General features: G+C 35.4%; 1 protein-coding gene and 1 pseudogene across 2 annotated transcripts; both read left to right on the top strand.

The window, feature by feature from the left end:
* Positions 1 to 8,580: 8,580 nt before the first annotated feature.
* On the top strand, positions 8,581 to 11,592 carry LOC143588063 (haloacid dehalogenase-like hydrolase domain-containing protein At2g33255; annotated as a pseudogene). The gene is made up of 5 exons (XR_013145019.1): positions 8,581 to 8,957; positions 9,978 to 10,020; positions 10,997 to 11,057; positions 11,167 to 11,301; positions 11,413 to 11,592. The product of XR_013145019.1 is annotated as a haloacid dehalogenase-like hydrolase domain-containing protein At2g33255 (transcript).
* Positions 11,593 to 13,278: 1,686 nt separating this feature from the next.
* LOC143588062 (putative folate-biopterin transporter 9, chloroplastic) lies at positions 13,279 to 15,689 on the top strand. The gene is made up of 2 exons (XM_077069174.1): positions 13,279 to 13,771; positions 14,442 to 15,689. Exons 1-2 carry the CDS (start codon positions 13,279 to 13,281, stop codon positions 15,587 to 15,589), a joined length of 1,641 nt encoding a protein of 546 aa, XP_076925289.1. The 3' UTR covers positions 15,590 to 15,689.
* The last annotated feature ends 3,822 nt before the right edge of the window (positions 15,690 to 19,511 follow it).

Raw genomic sequence — 19,511 nt, 5'->3', positions numbered from 1 at the left:
AAAGACTATACATGATTGAACAAGATGAGCCAATGTGGTGGATATATCAACACTCAACATAGAACTGGACCAACTCAAGTTAAACAACATCCAACTTATGTGGGTTAAATCAAACCAACAAAATCTTCAATGTTTAATAGGCAATTAGAAGAATGGGAGGAAGAGGATGTTAGGTTAATTTAAGTTTGGATGAAATTAATTCCTATTCATGAATTTCAATTCCTTAAAAATATTCTAAATTTCTACTTCTTTCTAAAAATACTAGGATAGAGCCCCTGTGATACACGAGTGATTAAAAAATACAACAAAAAAGTTAAATTTAATAATATATATAATAACATACCTTATGAATTAATAATATATATGTGACATTCGTTAATTTCGGGTATTGTTTGTATTCGTTTTTGTATTTGTTTATTATGTAAACCGACCCGATTTGTAAACCGAAGCTTATGTTATATTCAAAATGATGGATTTATGTTACAACATTGTTTCACACTTGTTGGGTCTTGAAAAAATCCTACCTTTATTTTTATTTATTTATTTATTTATTATTTTTTGTTATTTTGTGTTTTTGTCTTGATCCATTTTGCATGAAAACTCTTGTGTCTCACACCCATATTTGACCACCAACATTACCCTATAGATACACCACATTTCCTCTTCATTTTCCCTTGCTACAACTTCAAAAAAAAAAAACTCTCTCAAACATCAAAGATTTAAAGTTATCTTCTTAAGTGTTCATGAAAGTTTTTAGTCTTTTATCTTAATTAGTTTATGTATCCTTATTAATACTTGTTTATGGTTGTGCAATATATATATAATATACACCCCTTGTTTACCTTTGGTAGTTACTTCTCCGATTCCGGCCGGTGAGGTTTCGGACCTTATAAGGCAAGGCTTCATGGAGGACTTCGCGTCCTTGATATATATACATCTATATAACTTGTTCATACATATTAATCTTGCTTATTTTAGTTTGTTGGTCATGTTTACAAGTTCCATGGTTATGGGTTTTTAAGAGTTTATGCTTCGGTTTAACCGTAAATAGCTCTAAACCGTAAACCGAACTTTGTTACTAGTTTTGTTAAATAATTGTTTAAACATACTTATTGTTAGATCTAAGTTTCTAAAATCATTTTTACAAATTCTATGATTATGGGTTTGTAGAATCTTACCTCGGTCTTAACCCGAAACACGATCCGAACCGAAAACCGAACTTTTGTTTAAAGACTTTATTGTTAACTTTTGGTTGTAAAACTTAAAGTATTTTTTTTATTTATTTGTACATTATTATACAAGTTCTTTAGTGTTTGGACATGTGGAAACCAAACCGATTCTTACTCGCTTAAGACACACAAGTGTGTTTTTTTTAGTCATCAAAACTTGTATATTTCTTTAAAAATAGTTACAAATTGATTTTTAAATATTTTCTTAGGTACTTGGAAATATTGGATCCAACTTGATCTCATAACAAAGTTTGGACCGACAAAACCGAACTCTCGCTTAACGTGCATTGTTAGTTGTAGGTTCCCAGCCGGATCTACACGGAATATCTCGTTCTACGTAGGTGCGGAATCCCTACGTAAGACGTTACGAGCGTAGAAGACGATACGAGTTAACACGATCAAACACACGTTACAATAAATAAAGACACGTTGTATTGCAACCGAAAACACGTGATATCAATCACAAACACTGGACTCGTAAACTCGATACAATGAATAACCCCACTAAACAAGCCGTAACCTACAGCTTATAAACACGACAACTTCGCCTAGCATGTTTAGGCGAAGTTGTCACTAACTTCGCTTACTCTACAAGTTCGCCTATATAAGCGAACTTGTGAGCTAACTTCGCTTATTACAAAATACTAATCCAACTAACTCGATTACAGACACTATATACTGAACTACTGACATCATGCACCAACAGACTTCCCCTTGGCAGTAGCTTCATATCTCTATCTTCAAGCACGTGTCTGGTAATCTTCAACAATCTTGTATCTTTCATCTTCAAGCATGAACTCCTTCTCGTACACATACCGAAACAACTCTTTGATATTTCTTCGCTTCGTCTTTCCAAGCAGGAATATAAAATATCTTCTTCTCATTCAGCACCTGCAGATCAGCTTGAGACAAGTTCACTAGATGCATCGGATCATACACTCTCAGCAGCTCTTGTTCATCTTCGTCCTCCATTACTGCTTCAGCTGTTTCACAATCTACATACCACCACTTTAGATCTTTGAGCACATCCTTGGGCAATTGTTTCATCGGCACTTCTTTTAAACACCGGATCGGCTTATACTTCATAATCATCCAAGGGTTGCCATCTGCTCTCAATCCTCTATCTTTGTCTTCAATAAGTTTTCCCTTTTGTGGTTTCAACAGCTCGAACTTCTTTTCTTTTATACTTTCCTTCCAAACAATCTTTCCAATGACTCTAGCCATATTATCATCACTCATGTTTATTAACCCCAATCTGGCTAAGTCCTTCACTTCACACTCTGGCAACGTGTTCAACGATCTCAACATCCTCTTGAAGTACTGAACACCATCATATCTTTTAATCACAAAGAGCTTCAACTGCTCATCATATATCAAGCATATAATCCCCTTTCTCGATTCAGCATAACCTCTAATGTTGTAACTCTTCTTAAACATAGTAGGGACCGCCGGTTTCTTCGTTTTTACGAACCACTGAGCGTAGCCTTCTTTCCATCTTGGCTGCTCTTCCCATTCCGTCTCATCACTTCCCATATCTTTACTCATATCTGCCTTATCAATATCCGGAATTTCATGCTCAATATTCTCCTCTACTATCTCTCCCTCTTCAATATCATTATCAATAACAATCTCTGCACCAATCTTCTCTATCTCTTCAACTGGTAATACATCATCATCACCTATAAACTCATCATCCATCTCCTCAACATTCACGACCACCACATCATCACCTGTACCGCCTGCTGCACTTGTTGACTCCCCCTGAGATGTGGAAGTCCCAAGAGCTTGTTCAGTTCTTGGCAACTCTCCACCTGCACCTTTCGATGCATTAGGATCATCGTCTCGATCATTACGCTTCTTAGTCCTCAGCTCATCGCCTTTACAGCTCGTCTCCCCCTGAGATGCCAAGAACGCCTTCAAAGCATCAATGATTTTGCCATGTTCGATCAGCAGGGACGACTGTATCTGATTCTCTGCAACGAGGCGCTGAATAGCATGGGTCTGGATAAGATTTACCCTTGATTGTTCTGCCACGACCCTTTCAAGCGCTGCTATTCTCTCCGAATCGGATAAGGTTGCATCGAAATCAAACCTCAGATGTGATATATCTTGAGTGTACTGAGGAGGGATTTCCAATGTAACCGGGACCTCAGAAGTAGGCGTAAACGTAACCGCAGGTGGTATCGTCACTGACAACCCTGTAGTCGCTACAACCGTCGACTCAATAAATCTTACCACAACCTCCATTGGAGTAAGAGTTGGAGGCGGCAACGATACAATCTCAGAAGCCGAAAGTTGGAATGTAGTGGGTGGGAGGCCGAATGCAGATGAGGTAGCCACCACGGGAACATCCGAAAGTTATAATGTAGTGGTGGAACTAAACAGGAAACTTGAGCAATTTAGAAATTCCTCTGCTATACTTGATCACCTCGTTAGTGATCAAGGTTCCCTAGTTAAAAGAGGAGGAATTGGATATCATGAAGTTCCACCACCTTACAATCATAACTATACTTATGATCCTAGTAATCAGAAATCTGTTGATGTTGATTTTGGTCAGACAGTTCCGGTTAAGGTTACTATTAAAGAACCAGAAGTTAGTAAAGGCGAAACAAGTAAGCCTGTTTCGAGTGTTAAGATTTCTGTTCCTAGTCCTGTCTCATCAAACTCGGACAAGTCATCCAAGTCGAGTGAGACAAAAGAAGAGGCAGTGTTACCAAAAAGTGGAGAGAAACATAAATCAAATGAAAAGAATTCTCCACTAAACCCGTATGTCCCACCATATGTGAGACAAACGGGCAGTAATGCAGCCTCAACATCTAAAACAACTATTGAAAAGAAAGTTGAACACATGAGTTGTTTCAGATGTAATCAATTAGGACACCTAATTGCTGATTGTCCTCTGAAGCAGAGATTCAGAGGTGTGAGGCATTCGAAAACTGAGAACAGAACTAACAGTAAGTACAATAATGGTAAAAATGAAAACTCATCAAAGTTCAGACATTGGACTAATCCAGTTTTTCAAAGAAAACGATCTCAGTTTTTCACTGCTAACAACCAAACCATAAGTAATAATTCATTTAATTCACGAAGGTTTGGATGGCCTCATAGTCAATCTACAAGAAGGTATCCTTTTAGGACTTACAGAAATTATTCTGATACTAACTTTGGACAGCCAAAGTACGGGATGTATCGACCCAAGACCAATAGGTCTTGGGTCCCCAGATTTTAATCCTCTGCTTTAATCGTGCAGGAACAGTTGAACAGGGCTGCAAACAATCTATGGGTTGTGGATAGCGGCTGTTCCCGGCACATGACGGGTAACAAGAATTTGTTACACGAATGGAAACCTGTTCAGGGAGGAAGAGTGAGTTTTGCTGGAGAGAGCGGTGGAAGGATTACTGGAATTGGGACGGTGACTAATGAAAAAATGACTTTAGAGAAAGTGAATTTCGTTGAAGAACTGAAGCATAATCTGCTGAGTGTATCGCAGATCTGTGACAAAGATTACACTGTGCTCTTTACCAAGAATGAAGCGATCGTGCTGTATCCTGGTTTCAAGGTACCAGAGGATTGGATAGTTATGAAGGCTCCAAGAGAAAAGAATACGTATATTATGGACATGAGGTCGACGGAGATGGCAACAGAAGAATCGTGTCTTCTGTCAAAAGCAACTGAATCGGAGTCCGAGTTATGGCATAGAAGAATGGGGCATATTCATCTTCGGAAAATGAACTACATCGTCAAGAATGGGCTGGTGCTGGGTGTTCCCTTGAAGAATTTCAGCTTTGATACCAATTGATCTTGCTTATTTTAGTTTGTTGGTCATGTTTACAAGTTCCATGGTTATGGGTTTTTAAGAGTTTATGCTTCGGTTTAACCGTAAATAGCTCTAAACCGTAAACCGAACTTTGTTACTAGTTTTGTTAAATAATTGTTTAAACATACTTATTGTTAGATCTAAGTTTCTAAAATCATTTTTACAAATTCTATGATTATGGGTTTGTAGAATCTTACCTCGGTCTTAACCCGAAACACGATCCGAACCGAAAACCGAACTTTTGTTTAAAGACTTTATTGTTAACTTTTGGTTGTAAAACTTAAAGTATTTTTTTTATTTATTTGTACATTATTATACAAGTTCTTTAGTGTTTGGACATGTGGAAACCAAACCGATTCTTACTCGCTTAAGACACACAAGTGTGTTTTTTTTAGCCATCAAAACTTGTATATTTCTTTAAAAATAGTTACAAATTGATTTTTAAATATTTTCTTAGGTACTTGGAAATATTGGATCCAACTTGATCTCATAACAAAGTTTGGACCGACAAAACCGAACTCTTGCTTAACGTGCGTTTTTAGTTGTAGGTTCCCAGCCGGATCTACATGGAATATCTCGTTCTACGTAGGTGCGGAATCCCTACGTAAGACGTTACGAGCGTAGAAGACGATACGAGTTAACACGATCAAACACACGTTACAATAAACAAAGACACGTTGTATTGCAACCGAAAACACGTGATATCAACCACAAACACTGGACTCGTAAACTCGATACAATGAATAACCCCACTAAACAAGCCGTAACCTACAGCTTATAAACACGACAACTTCGCCTAGCATGTTTAGGCGAAGTTGTCACTAACTTCGCTTACTCTACAAGTTCGCCTATATAAGCGAACTTGTGAGCTAACTTCGCTTATTACAAAATACTAATCCAACTAACTCGATTACAGACACTATATACTGAACTACTGACATCATGCACCAACATTAGTTCTAAAACAATGGAACTACATACTTGGTTGAGTCTTATTAAATTTTATTGAGTTATCTCATAACATTCAATATTTTGGAAAGTTGACTTTGGGTTTGACCAATTATCAAGACCCAAACCGACAACCCGAACACTCGATAAAAAAAAACCGTTTTAAGTATCTTTATTCCAAAGGGATTTGCATTCTTGCATTTTACCCACCTTATTACTTAACATAGGTTGAGTAAATATTAAGGTTAGATACTTTAACCCGGTTTCGAGCAAACTTACATTTTTAAAGGGTTATTATTATAAATTCTTAAATAGTTACATTTTAAACCTTGAACTTTAATTATTACATTTCTCAACATTTATTTTGTTTAAAGACCTTCAAGACAACCTTTCTAAATTCAAGACTTCTTTTTTTTAGGCATTGTGCGTTAAACTCGTCGTTCCAACAAATCTCCAAATTATCATCTTTCAAGTTTACTACTTGAAGGTGAGTACTTCATACCCCATTTTCCATCTTTTATTTTGGGGGTGACATTTCATACTTATTCAACAAAATGTTTTATATTTGAATCTTAAACCACAAACGTAGTTGTATACTTTACCTAAATAATTGCTCGATTTGGTGTTCTATGCTTATATGCCTATGTGTTTATCGCTTTTGGTTGGTGGAACTATAAAATCCTAGACTATTTGGCATCCCCTTATAGCAAGGTGTCGTTAACGTAATGCAATTAACGATAACTATAAAATCCTAGACTATTTGGCATCCCCTTATAGCTAGGTGTCGCTAATGTGTTTAGCGATATCTATTTATCCAAATTACCACTTTTATTTATCGTTTCGTATGCAAGTTTTGTGGCTATCTTTATTATATACTAATATGATTAAACTTATGAATTGCTCACCGACCTTTGTGTTGACAAACTTTATTTTATGAAATGTTGCAGGTTTGCATCTTGGTTGATTTATGATTGTGAAGAAAACGACATCAAAGACCTTAGGATATTAGTAAAAATGAACAATATCAAATTTGCCATATTTTGTGATATCTTGTTTATGGTTATTTTATGGATAATTGTTATGTGACATTTTCGATGTTGTGAAATGAAATGAGTTTATTAAATACTGTCACTTTAATTAGTGTCATGTGTTTATGGACAATCGTTACACCTCGGCATGTTCCGCCGCCTTTGGTCGGGGTGTGACAATATAAATAATGATATACAACATTTTATAATTTATAAATCTCCAAAAACCTCTTTAAATACAACTTTGGATGGTGACACGTGTGATTAGGAGAGATGCTAAGATCATGATATTTAAATGCATTCAAAGGTAACTTATAACATACTAAGAAGGGAAGGGGCACTAGTGTGAGTAAGGCTTATGGGTAGTTTTACCACATGGCAAACCTACCCCTAACTATGTGGGTAGTTTGCCAAATTGCAAGTCATGGCAAACCTTTGTCTTGAAGAATATATAACAATTGGAAAAATAAATGAGTAATTAATTATTATTATTATAAAAAACAAAAACACAAAAAAGTTCTAGGGTACTTGTGGGTAGATGCTGCCGGTGAATTTGTGGTTTGTGGGTACATGAGGGTAGAAATGATATGGTAGTACGGGATTGACCGATGCATGGGTAATACCCATGAGTGCCTCTTCCCCTCTAATAAAATATTTAAAGAAAGTGTATATATGTTTATTCATCTAGAATATTTCTATAACTTAATTGTTGGAATTTCCAAATATAATATAATTGTTTGGTTGATAAAATAAGAAACTACACACATGACATCTACATGGTATCCTATACGGAGATCCTAGAATGATGTCACATAGAAAAATCATCATGCTTTAATAGTACAGCTAGATTTTGCGAACCAGACAAGTCTCATTGTACGAAAAGGTTGGTGCAGAAAGAATTGAAGGTTTGAGTTGGTATAGACAGATGCTTGAATTGATTTCGAAAGTAACTTTTTTTTATCCTAACACCTATATTTAAGCAGCCACATAACGGTGGGAGACAAGATAAAGTCAGAAAAAGTCACTTGACATGAAAGTTTTTGGAAGGTTAAGAGAGAGATGGGGCTATGTGTCCCATGGGTCCTAGCCTCACACTCCAATTTAGGAATGAGCAATAATTAACCATTAATCATAACCGAACCGAAATTAAGCGAAAACCAAATTATCAAAAAGCCGGTTATTGTTTTTTTTGTGTACCATCGCCTAATCAAAAATACCCAACCGAACAATTCATATGTTCATATATTTATAGCTTTTAAACCTCTATTTCTTGTATTTCATGTCATATACCTCTGTTTCATGAATTTCTAAACATACATTATAGCCCAAGATTAGTATTAGTTATTAACCAAACCAACAAACTAACCAGACCGCTTTCGATGGATGATATTATGAAAACCAAATTTCAGGATTCGATAGTGAAATAACCGAACATAACCAAACTGATACATGCTCTCCCCTAGTATCTACACTCGCAAAAAAACTCTTCCTCAAGATAAAGTATCGGTACCGGTCCGAAATACTAACCTCACCTAAACACATGACCACACTAGTAGTCATGATTCACCCTATCCACAATGCCACCCTTCACTTCGTCGCCACTCAAGTTCCAACCCCATAATCTTATTCTCTTCACCAGAGCCTCCTTCAGATCCTTAACCACCGTCATGTCCGCCCAATCAACCGTCAAATCCCGCATCCGGGGCGTCGTATTTGACATGGACGGAACCCTAACGGTCCCCGTCATCGATTTTCCGGCCATGTACAAAGCCGTACTGGGTAAAGATCAATACTTTAACATAATCAAGTCTTCACCTTCTGGTATTGATATCTTGCACCATATTGAGCAATGGAGTCCGGATAAGCAACAGAAGGCGTACGAGATTATTGCGGATTTTGAGCAGCAAGGGATGGATCGGCTCCAGATTATGCCCGGTAATGTTTAGGGTTCTTGGTTAATTTATTTATGGTTTATAATTGATTGATTATGATTTGACATTGAAATTGTTCAATAAGTATGGCCCTGATTTTGAATTATAATAATTGACTTGGTCAATGATGTGAAGGGATATTTATTGTTCAAGATGACAAAACATGAGAATCTTGTAGACTGAAATTGAAATTGTTGCCACTGAGGTGTACTTGATTAACTCGACCAACCCGATTTCACTGACATGAGCAAACCCGTTATCTGAATGCCCGAATGTTGTTAGGGTCAGGTAATTTGTTAGACCTTGGGGTGTGCAAAAAAAAATCCGAAACCGAACCCGAAATGCCAGGAAATTTGGAGATTCGGATTCGGATATATCGGATATCGTAATTCTCCTAAAAATATTTTTTTTAATTATTAAATAGTTAATATTAATTAAAATTTTGGATATTTTGGATAATTTTCGGAAATTTCAGATACCAAAAATAAATAAATATTTTTAAAATTTTTAAATATATTTTGTAAACATTATTAAGTAATAAATATGTTTATCCAGATATCCATTTGGACATCCAAACAGATGGTGATATCAACAATCTGAAATCATCAAAATCCCGAATAACACAATCTGATTATCCCGAATGCGAAACCTTTTCAAGACCCCAATGCTAATGCTATTGTTGGATTAGGTTCATAATCATGTAAAAGATTGCAACTTTTGATGGTAAATAAAGCTTATTTGGTTGTACAAAGGATACCGCCTCATGCAGTCATGCCTTGGTTAATCGGAAAGTTTCAAAATTTACTTTATTACTCTCCTAGCAACCATTGAGTTACTTGTTATATTGATTGGTGTTTTGATCTTGAAATGGAATCAAAACCTTGCTATTTTTAGTTAAAACGAAAAGGCCATCTACATTTGTAGTAGCCCCTAACAGTAAATAGGCAAAAGTGTTATAACTTTCTTAAAAAAGCTTGATTTGGTAGTAAAAGACTTATCTTGTTATTCTTGAACCATAATGCAGGTGCTGCAGACCTTTGTGGTTTTCTTAGCTCTAGGAATATCAGGTTAGATTATTCTTTTTATGAATTTGTTACAAAATAATAGAGGATGCAGTTTTGGCTAGGGGTGTAAATGAGCCAAGCAGCTTGTGAGTTGCTTGATATCGACTCGCTAAAAGATCGAATTGAGCCGGAGAAAAAACGAGTTCGTTTGATAAATGAGCTTGAGCCCAAGCTTGACTTAACAAGCTCGAGTAGGCTCGCGAGTCGCGAGTCTAAACAGGCATGTTGTTTGTATTTTTTTTATTGAATATAGTAAATATATATTTGCATAGTATTTATTGTATATAAAATTATGATAAAGATATAATAAATAAAAGTTATAATTTTAACTATATAAAAATTAATTATAAATGCGTAAATGATTTAATTAAATAATTAATAATTTAATATGTAATAAACAAGTCAAGCTCGAGCTTGAAAACTGATCACGAGCTGCGCTCAAGCTTTAAAATAAAGCTTGAACGAGTCGAACTCGAAACCTCATACGTTAAACGAGCCTAGCTCGAGCTTTAGAATTAAAGCTCGAAATTAGTCGAGCTCAAGCTCCAGCCCTCATAAGTTAAACGAGCCGAGCTCAAGCTCGGCTCATTTACACCCCTATTAAGAATGATGCGATTCAGCTAATGCTTAACCTACGGTGGGTCAAATGGGTAAAATATAAAAATATTTGGGCAAACATGTCAAAGGTGTTGAAAAACCTACCCAAAGCGTATTTCTAATGCATTATATCTACTAAACCATTTTATAAAAAGAAATAAACTATTGTTGAAATAACATTAATTCTATAATCATATTTGACACATTAACCATGTATATGATATAAAAATAATTTTTTTAGACAAAAGGCGTTGTGAGTCACAGAACTTGACCATTACATAATTTCTGTGGCTTTATTAAATGATATGTAAAATTTTGGAGTCATGGAAGCATAATGGAATTCTTTATCTGATTAATTTACATGTATAATGCTTTTTTGCAGGAAAGGAATAATCACTCGTAATGTCAAATCAGCTGTTGATTTGTTTCATGAACGATTTGGGGTATATTTTTCTATTTTCTTGTGTTTACTACTATAATATTACTGCCTCTTAGTTTTACATTATTAAATCTGTAATTCATTAACTTATATCATGATATATATTGTTACAGATGTCGTTTTCTCCAGCATTGAGCAGGGAATTTCGTCCCTATAAACCCGACCCTGCTCCCCTGCTTCATATTTGTTCAACTTGGGGAGTTGAACCTAATGAAGTGGTAATGATTGGTGATAGCCTCAAGGATGATGTGAGTAATCTTTTTGTGATTCTAAAACTGTAACATATTAATAATTTCTATCGTGCGTTTTTAGTATCGTTAGGTTATTACCTTTTTATGATTCTAAACTTATGATCTCAGGTAGCTTGTGGGAAAAGGGCTGGAGCAGTTACATTTTTGCTTGATGAAACAGGTAGGTTTGATTCCCCAAACTATGCCAATATTGAACATAAACCAGATTATACGGTATCCTCTCTTGCTCAATTCCGTTCACTGCTCGAGTCAAACTTTGACTTAACGCCTTGACTTATGGAGATCAAGACGTTTTAAGTGGACTTCCGTACTAGAGTTGAATTTAAGATCTGAAACGAACGCAAACCAGATCTCAATTCTTCAAGATCTTTGTGTGTTGTGGAAGCATTGTATATTTTGTAAAATGATCTGTTAACCAAGGTCAACAGTAAATGTTGACCTGTGCGTGCATAGTTTTCTTTTCCTTGTTATTGTATTCTTCAAGTATTATCGGGAGTTTAGATGACGCAAATGAAGTTTGCCCGATAAATGGTCTAGTTTCAATTTTCATCGACTTGACAAATGGTTTGGTTTTAGTTCAGTTTAGGTTTCAAGACCCATTTATGTTCTGATATGTTAGGCCTTATGGTACCATGTCATCATTACTTTCCATGTTAAGAATGCTAGTAAGTATTCCAAGATTACATTTATTATTAATGCAGAATTTGGGTTTACTGAAAAATATCTTTTAATTTTGGTAAGCTTTTTATTAAGTAGGATATTTATTGCCTACTTTGGACTGCTTTTAAACCAAGCTGTTACTTATGGTCATTGATTTATTATTAACTTCTGCCAAACCATTGATATTTTAAGGCCTAGTTTTGGAATTATTAGGTGTTTGTATGTAATAAAAGGACAAGGTAAATGTAATATAAATGTAAAAATTTTGAAAATAGACACCATTTGTATTTTCTACTAAACTCAAAAAGGTGTACTGGTTTTGATATTTCAAAATACAAGATTAAACCATATCAACGACATATCACTTTATCTAATAATGTCACATGTTTTGTTCTAAAAGCTGTATACTTTTCACATATGATCATGGAGGCAACATCAACACTTCATAGGTCCATGTTTAAAATTTTGATTTGACATTGATTTTACCATATTACATAATTACATACATGCAAGTCTTATATATCTCATACAGTAAAAGTAAAGTAAAATAAAACTAATGCAATTCTTAAGCCTGGGAAAAATTATAAACCTAAATGTTTGGTACTAAAATGAAAAGACCGTCAAACCTAATAATTAAAAAAAAAAAAGAACAACCAACTAAACTGACGATGACCGGTTTAAATGGTTTTAGACCTGATGAATAATGATGAAAACTTAAGAAAGGGAAAATGTCTTTTGGTCTACAAAAACATTAAACATTATTTAATAATTTAAGCTTAACCACTCATGTTGATGATGCAATTAATTTTCATAACAGAAACCCTTAATTTCAAAATAACCATCAAGTTATGATAATGCACATTCCAAATGTACATAACCTAAGCTTAACAACACATAATAATTTTTGATGCATTTGATTCACACAACATAAACCCTAACTCCTACAATAACTGTCTAGTTGACACGTATAGATAGAGAGAGGCCTAACTATGAACTGTCTCTGTTCCATTCAGGACCCATTTAGATCCCCCAATAACAAAGCCAAACCAAAACCTCAAAATCATAAATATATATAAAAAAACAAAATTATATACAGGTGTTATCTTTCTTCCTTCTCTCGAGGCTTCTCTTTCTTGGAGACTCTGTATTTTTTATTTCTCCACCATAACCTTTAATTATTATTATTTTCATTAGTCTGGATCCATCTATATCTTCTTGTTTTTTATACAAATTATTATTCCTTGAACACAAGTTCACAATCTTTCTTCAAAGATTCAACACCACCAAAGTTGGTGTTCACCAAGATTCAAGAACATGGCTTCATCATCAGTTTGCAATGGAAACCCATCATTTACATTCAACCCACTATTCAAGAAACCTGCAAAGATTCAAACTTTATTCAAATCCAACACACCAACCCACTTCATATCACCCAAGAACAAAAACCCTTATAAAATCTTGAAACCCTCAAACTGCAGGAGCCCAAGAACTGATATGGTTGACCCTGTTGTGTTCTACCTGAATAAGACCAAGAAAAAGGAAACTGAAAGAAAAGATGGAAACTTTAGTGGGATTCAAGATCTGTTGAATCTTTGTGGGCTTGGGTATTGGGTTCAAGGATTTAGATGTTTTCCATGGTTAGTTTTAAATTTCCATATGGCTAATAGTTTGAATATGAATCCTTCAACATTACAGTTGGTGCAGAACTCTGCTAATCTTCCTATGGTGGCAAAACCTCTTTATGGGATATTGTCAGATGCTCTGTATATTGGTGGTTCACATAGGTTGCCTTATATTTCTATTGGAGGTTAGTTGTTCATCTATTCATCACATGAATGCTATTGTGTGTGCCATTAGGTAGTTAGCATTGCTTTTGCTAATTTTCACATAATTGCATTTGGGTAGCTTGATGATTTTGGGTTCATTCTTCTAATAAAGCATCAAACTTTACAAAAATATTGGGCAATAATTGGAGTTTCTTTGAATATTCTTTATAAAAAAGTTATTCCTAACTTATATATGTTGTGAAAAAGAGTGGAATTAAATCTTGTGTATTCTTGAATTTCCCATAAAATCATTGATGAATTATATTGATTATATCTACAATTCAGCAATGTTTTTGTAGTACATCTTGTTGGAAATTTTGAGTTAGTAGGTGGTTCGAGAGGATCGGATAACGGGCATGGGTAACGTTGGAACGGGCCGGGCCGGGCCAACCAACAAACAATTTTTAAAAAAATTTAAGAATCATTTTTGTTTATAATCTAACCTTTTTCTAAATTCTATTAAAGTGATTTAAGAGGTTTTAATGTAGCTGAATACTCTACGGGTGACTTTCAGCCCGTTTGACCCGTTACTTTTAGTTAAATCCTCTATCTAAACCAATTTGACCCATTAAAGATAAAACATAGACCAAGTTGACCGGTTTATAGGTCACTTAAATATTTGAATTTAGTGATTGATTTCAATGTTTTCAGTTGTGCTGCAGATGTTATCATGGCTTTCAATGGCATTAATCCCGGTTGCCAGTGAAGCACTACCGATTCTCATGACATGTGTTCTTGTTAGTAATCTGGGTGCATCGATTACAGAAGTTGTGAATGACGCCTTAGTTGCGGAATATGGTCAAAAAAACAAAATAAACGGTCTGCAATCTTATGCCTTCATGGCTTTAGCTTCTGGTGGAGTTCTAGCCAATTGTCTAGGCGGTTTCCTTTTATTAAAAACACAAAAACCAAAATCCATGTTCTTGATCTTTACATCATTACTCTCGTTTCAACTCATGTTATCTTTAACAACAAAGGAAGAATCTTTTCGTTTGCCCAAGCCTTCTAACCATCATGAATCAATCTCATCAAGCATCAAGAAACAGATTCTTGATCTCGTTTTGGCGGTTAAAGATGATCGCGTTTTCAAGTCACTTTCGTGGGTTGTAGCTTCTTTTTCCATGGTACCAATCTTATCGGGCTCTTTATTTTGTTACCAAATACAAATCTTGAATCTTGATCCGTTTGTAATCGGGTTGTCAAAAGTTGTCGGTCAAGTACTTTTAATAGGTGTAACCATCCTCTACAACCGCTACTTTAAAACCATCTCGTTGAGGAAGCTAATTGGCACCGTTCAAATATTATACGCGTGCTCTTTACTTCTTGATCTTGTTCTTGTGAAACAAGTGAATCTGAAACTTGGAATCCCAAACAATGTGTTTGTTGTTTGTATTTCGGGTATAGCAGAAATGATCAATACGTTCAAGATTCTACCTTTTCAAGTTCTTTTCGCAAGTTTAGCCCCCTCGGGTTGTGAGGGATCGCTAATGTCATTCTTGGCATCGGCCCTTTGTTTATCGTCGATTTGTAGCGGGTTTTTGGGGGTTGGAATGGCGTCGTGTCTTGGAATAACGTCAGCTGATTATTCAAAGCTTCCAGTAGGGATTGCTATACAGTGTTTAGCAGCATTGGTGCCGGTTTTCTGGATTCATAATGTACCCACTTCAGTACCTTCTGATGAGAAGGAGAAGAAGACAGGTTTGAGTAAAAAGAAGCGAAAGACACGACGAGTTGGAAGAGTCGTGTTTAATATGGTTTTTGTTTATCGAAGAGAACGGGAATCCGAGGCGCAGAGGTAAAGATTTAGAGATCAAGAGAATGTTTAAGATCATTTTTAGCTAAAGGTAGGTTGATTTGTGTTAACTTGTGTACAGTTAGCATACATGTTAACGATGTCATTTTTTTTCCCACTTATGAGTTCCGTAAGATTAGCTAAGCTCATTGCACCTGATTAAGTGAAGGAGCAAGAAACCAATAGTATAAACAACAAATACCACATGTTAACTCTGCACTGGTTGGTACTTTTTGACTCATATGAGCTGTACTTATCTTGCCTTTATTTAATTTATTACAAAACATTTAACACTGTTTTCTATAAACAATAAACCATATCTTACTTCATGGCCAAGTGCTAGATCTAGAAGAATTTAGTGGCGTATTAAAATTTGTTTTAAATTTAAAGATATTATAATGTTTGCTCAGGGGTATCAAATATATCAGATAAAAGAATTTTTTTTTTCGTGTTTCATAAAAAAAAATTGAGGGGGTAGCCAGACACCCTGGCCTTCATAAATACAAATACTAATCACTCGTGATTGCCTACTAACAAACAGGGTTGATCCTGAATTTCTCAAAAACTTGATACCAGTAATGAAAATGCTCGATTCGGTACCAGTACCATAAGCGAAAATTCGGTAAATACCGACGTCGGTACCGATCCTGATATTTTTTCTTTAAACCTTGGTACCCAGTACTGAAAGAGGTTACGTGCACACCATTTGAAAACATTTAACACCATTCCCCCATCTTGTCATAGTGATCATAGGAATCGTATACTGGACATACGTAGCTTATGGAATAATCACTTCAGTTAGTCAAATCAAAGAAGTCATACAAATCGTATAGAAAACCATACGAGTCGTATATAGTAAAACTTAACGAGTCGTATCCCTTTGTATAAAATTAGTATCCTCTCTTGTATATACAAGACGAGGCCTATGACATTTCATACGAAGCGGGTAAGTCTAAAATGACCATATGAATTATAAAAGAAAGAATACGAGCCGTATGCTGGTAGGTTTTAAGAAAAATCTTGAAAATTAATCAATACGAATTGTATAAGAAATAATATGAACCGTATGCCAATTACTTTTATAGGAAGTGTGTATAAACAAAGAGGATCGGTCTGTAAGTCTTTACCTGACCATGCGAACGATATGAGAAAGAATACGAACCGTATGCCGGCAACTTTTCAGAAGAATCTTGAAAATTAGTAAGTCAGACCCAAAGGTCTAAGACAAATGTTGCTGGAGACAAGAACAAGGTGTTTCTTAGATGTGATCGTGGTGGTGTATACAAGGGTGAGGCGACTGCCAGACCGACTAGTACTAAGAAAATCAACTGTTCGTTTCAGTTGATTGCAAAATGCCATAAGAGGAAGATAGTTGGAAGTTAAAAGTTGTGTGTGGTACACATAATTATTCGGATGCTATGTAAATGAAAGGTCATGTATTTGCAAAGAGGCTAAGCCCTGAGCAAAAAGTTTTGGAGAAGGATCTGACAAACCAGAATGTGGATCCCCAAGACATTATATTAATAATGAGAAAAAATGACCCTCGTTGCGCGTCTATGGTAAAGAAAAACGTACACAACGAACAACAAAGGCAACGAGTATCCCTCCACGGTAATAAGTCTCCAGCTCAAGTTCTTTTCACACTACTGGCTAATGCTAGTTACCTACAAGGGCACACGGAAAATATATCCACTCACAAGTTGGAGAGGCTATTCATTGTTCATGAACTATCGTTCCTGATTTGGCATGCATTCCCACATGCGCTGCTCATAGATGCAACATACAAGACGAATAGGTAAATTTTGCCATTTGTTGAGATTGTAGGTGCAACTTCCACCCGTAAGACTTTTTGTGTAGCTTTCGCTTTTATAAGTGACGAAACAGAAGATATATAGTTACACATGGGTCTTAAGCCAAGTAACATGGACGTTGGACAAGTTTATCCAGCCTCGTGGCATAGTAACAGAAAGAGAGTATGCTTTGATTAATGCATGTCAATGGCAATTCACAGACGCTGAAATGATATTGTGTCAATTTCACATAAATCAAAATATTACCAAGCACCACAATCTAAGTTTTCGACATGAAGAAGAATGGGAGGTCTTCCTCCGTAAGTGGGGAGTGTTAATCGATTCTCCCACAAAGGAGTCGTACCTTTACCATTGCTAGCGACTTGAAGAAAAGTACTCTTTAAGCCACCCAAGTAAGTCTTAATACTATTCACCGTGTTGTTGTACTTGTTACTGTTAATTGAGACGTTACCAATTGTTTTTACGATTACAAGACTATTTCCTTACTCGTATGATACATGGTTGAAGCCTAGCAAAGATAATTATGTGTCTGCATGGTGCGATAAACATCTCAATTTTGGTAATCATATAACCAATAAAGTGGAAAGTCGACATTCTTTGTTAAAGAGACATTTGAGAAACCACAAAGCTACCCTAGAAAATTCCGATAAATCGTTGATCGCATGGTGAAGTTGCAAGCCGCTAATATAAAATCAACCTTTGAACATAGCCAAATCATTCTCCATCATCACCATAGGCGTCCAATCTTTAGTCTATTGTTATGAAAAAAATTCTAGAGAGGCTTTAGATTTAATAGTAACAAAAGTTGGTAAGGTAAATGCTTTGCATGCGAGACCGTGTGGTTGTTTGAAACGGTCGGGTTAGAGTCTGCCATGCGCCGGTTTCATCAATGATGGTGTGAATTCCCCTACAGTCGATAATGCCTAGTGTGATAGCATGCACAAGTTAGTTATTATGGTTTGTCTTTTGGAGGTTGCCACACACAAATGTTATCTTTTCTGGTGTATGTGTGGATACTAGTACTTTAGATGGATGTAGTAATACTTTTCTTTTGAAACCTACTAAGGTTCGGGTTTGTCGGTTTCGGGTTAATTAGGTTTCGGTTAATCGGGTTACTCAATAATTTTAAATTTGATTCGTAGTTCTTCCATTAGATTTATAGATCTTAGCCATGATTCAGTATTTTATTTAAATGCCCCTAGTTTGTACTACGGTACTAGAGCTTAGGGGTGTTCACTATTCGGTACTAGAACAAGAACTAATGGCTTAACCGTCTCTCTAAATGCTCTTGATATCCCTAATGATCTATAAAAAAAGTGGAGGCTTTTGTATGCATGTTTACGGGCATGTTTGTGTGTGTATATGTGTGTGTATGAATACAGTTTCTCGAATAACTTTAGCCATATGGGTATAATCATTTAGCATACCGAATGTTCAGTAAATCATTTCAAAGAATAATTATTAACTGAAAAGGCATGCAAATTTAAAAACCGATTTGTGTATCATATATAATTGGTCAATGAGAATTCAAATTGGTATTTGGAAATAACTAAAGCAATCCTACTCTAACTTCCCTTCGTCCCATTAAAAGTGTCATGGTTTGAAAAACACAAAGTTTAAGGTAGATTGAATGATTGACTTTTTTGCTTACCAAATAACAACAATGTCTTTGAAATTAGATCCACCAATACTGTTTATTAATGCTAGTTGTGTGTGTTTAAGGGTAAATTTGGAAATTTGCTAATAAATTTTGAAAGTGAACATTTGTAATGGGACAAATAGGACAAATAAAAAAGGAAATATGAATATTTTTAATGGGACGGATGTAGTAATATACATGTAAAGTGTAACTATTAATCGGGTTGTAAGGTCCTGATCCCGGTGCCCTATATTAGGTGTTGGATATTAGAGTGAATTAAAATTTTTGCAGAAATATAAAACATTAACCATTTCTTACAAATCATTCAATTCTTGACCTTAAACATCAAAAATTGTCTTAAAATAACATCCTTCTTTCTTTAGATGCTAGCCACTTAAGTTCACTACCATGTGTCCTGTCTCAAGCCAGCTGTCTCATTCTACTAACCTGTTTGTATACTAAAAGTCAGCTACGCTAAA

This window comes from Bidens hawaiensis, unplaced genomic scaffold (assembly GCF_021521415.1).
Source record: "Bidens hawaiensis isolate Kalapana, Puna unplaced genomic scaffold, B.hawaiensis_p1.1 tig00035964_1, whole genome shotgun sequence".
NCBI lineage: Eukaryota > Viridiplantae > Streptophyta > Magnoliopsida > Asterales > Asteraceae > Bidens > Bidens hawaiensis.
The sequence above is the reverse complement of the archived record's forward strand: the minus strand, read 5'-3'. Positions and strand labels throughout refer to the sequence as shown.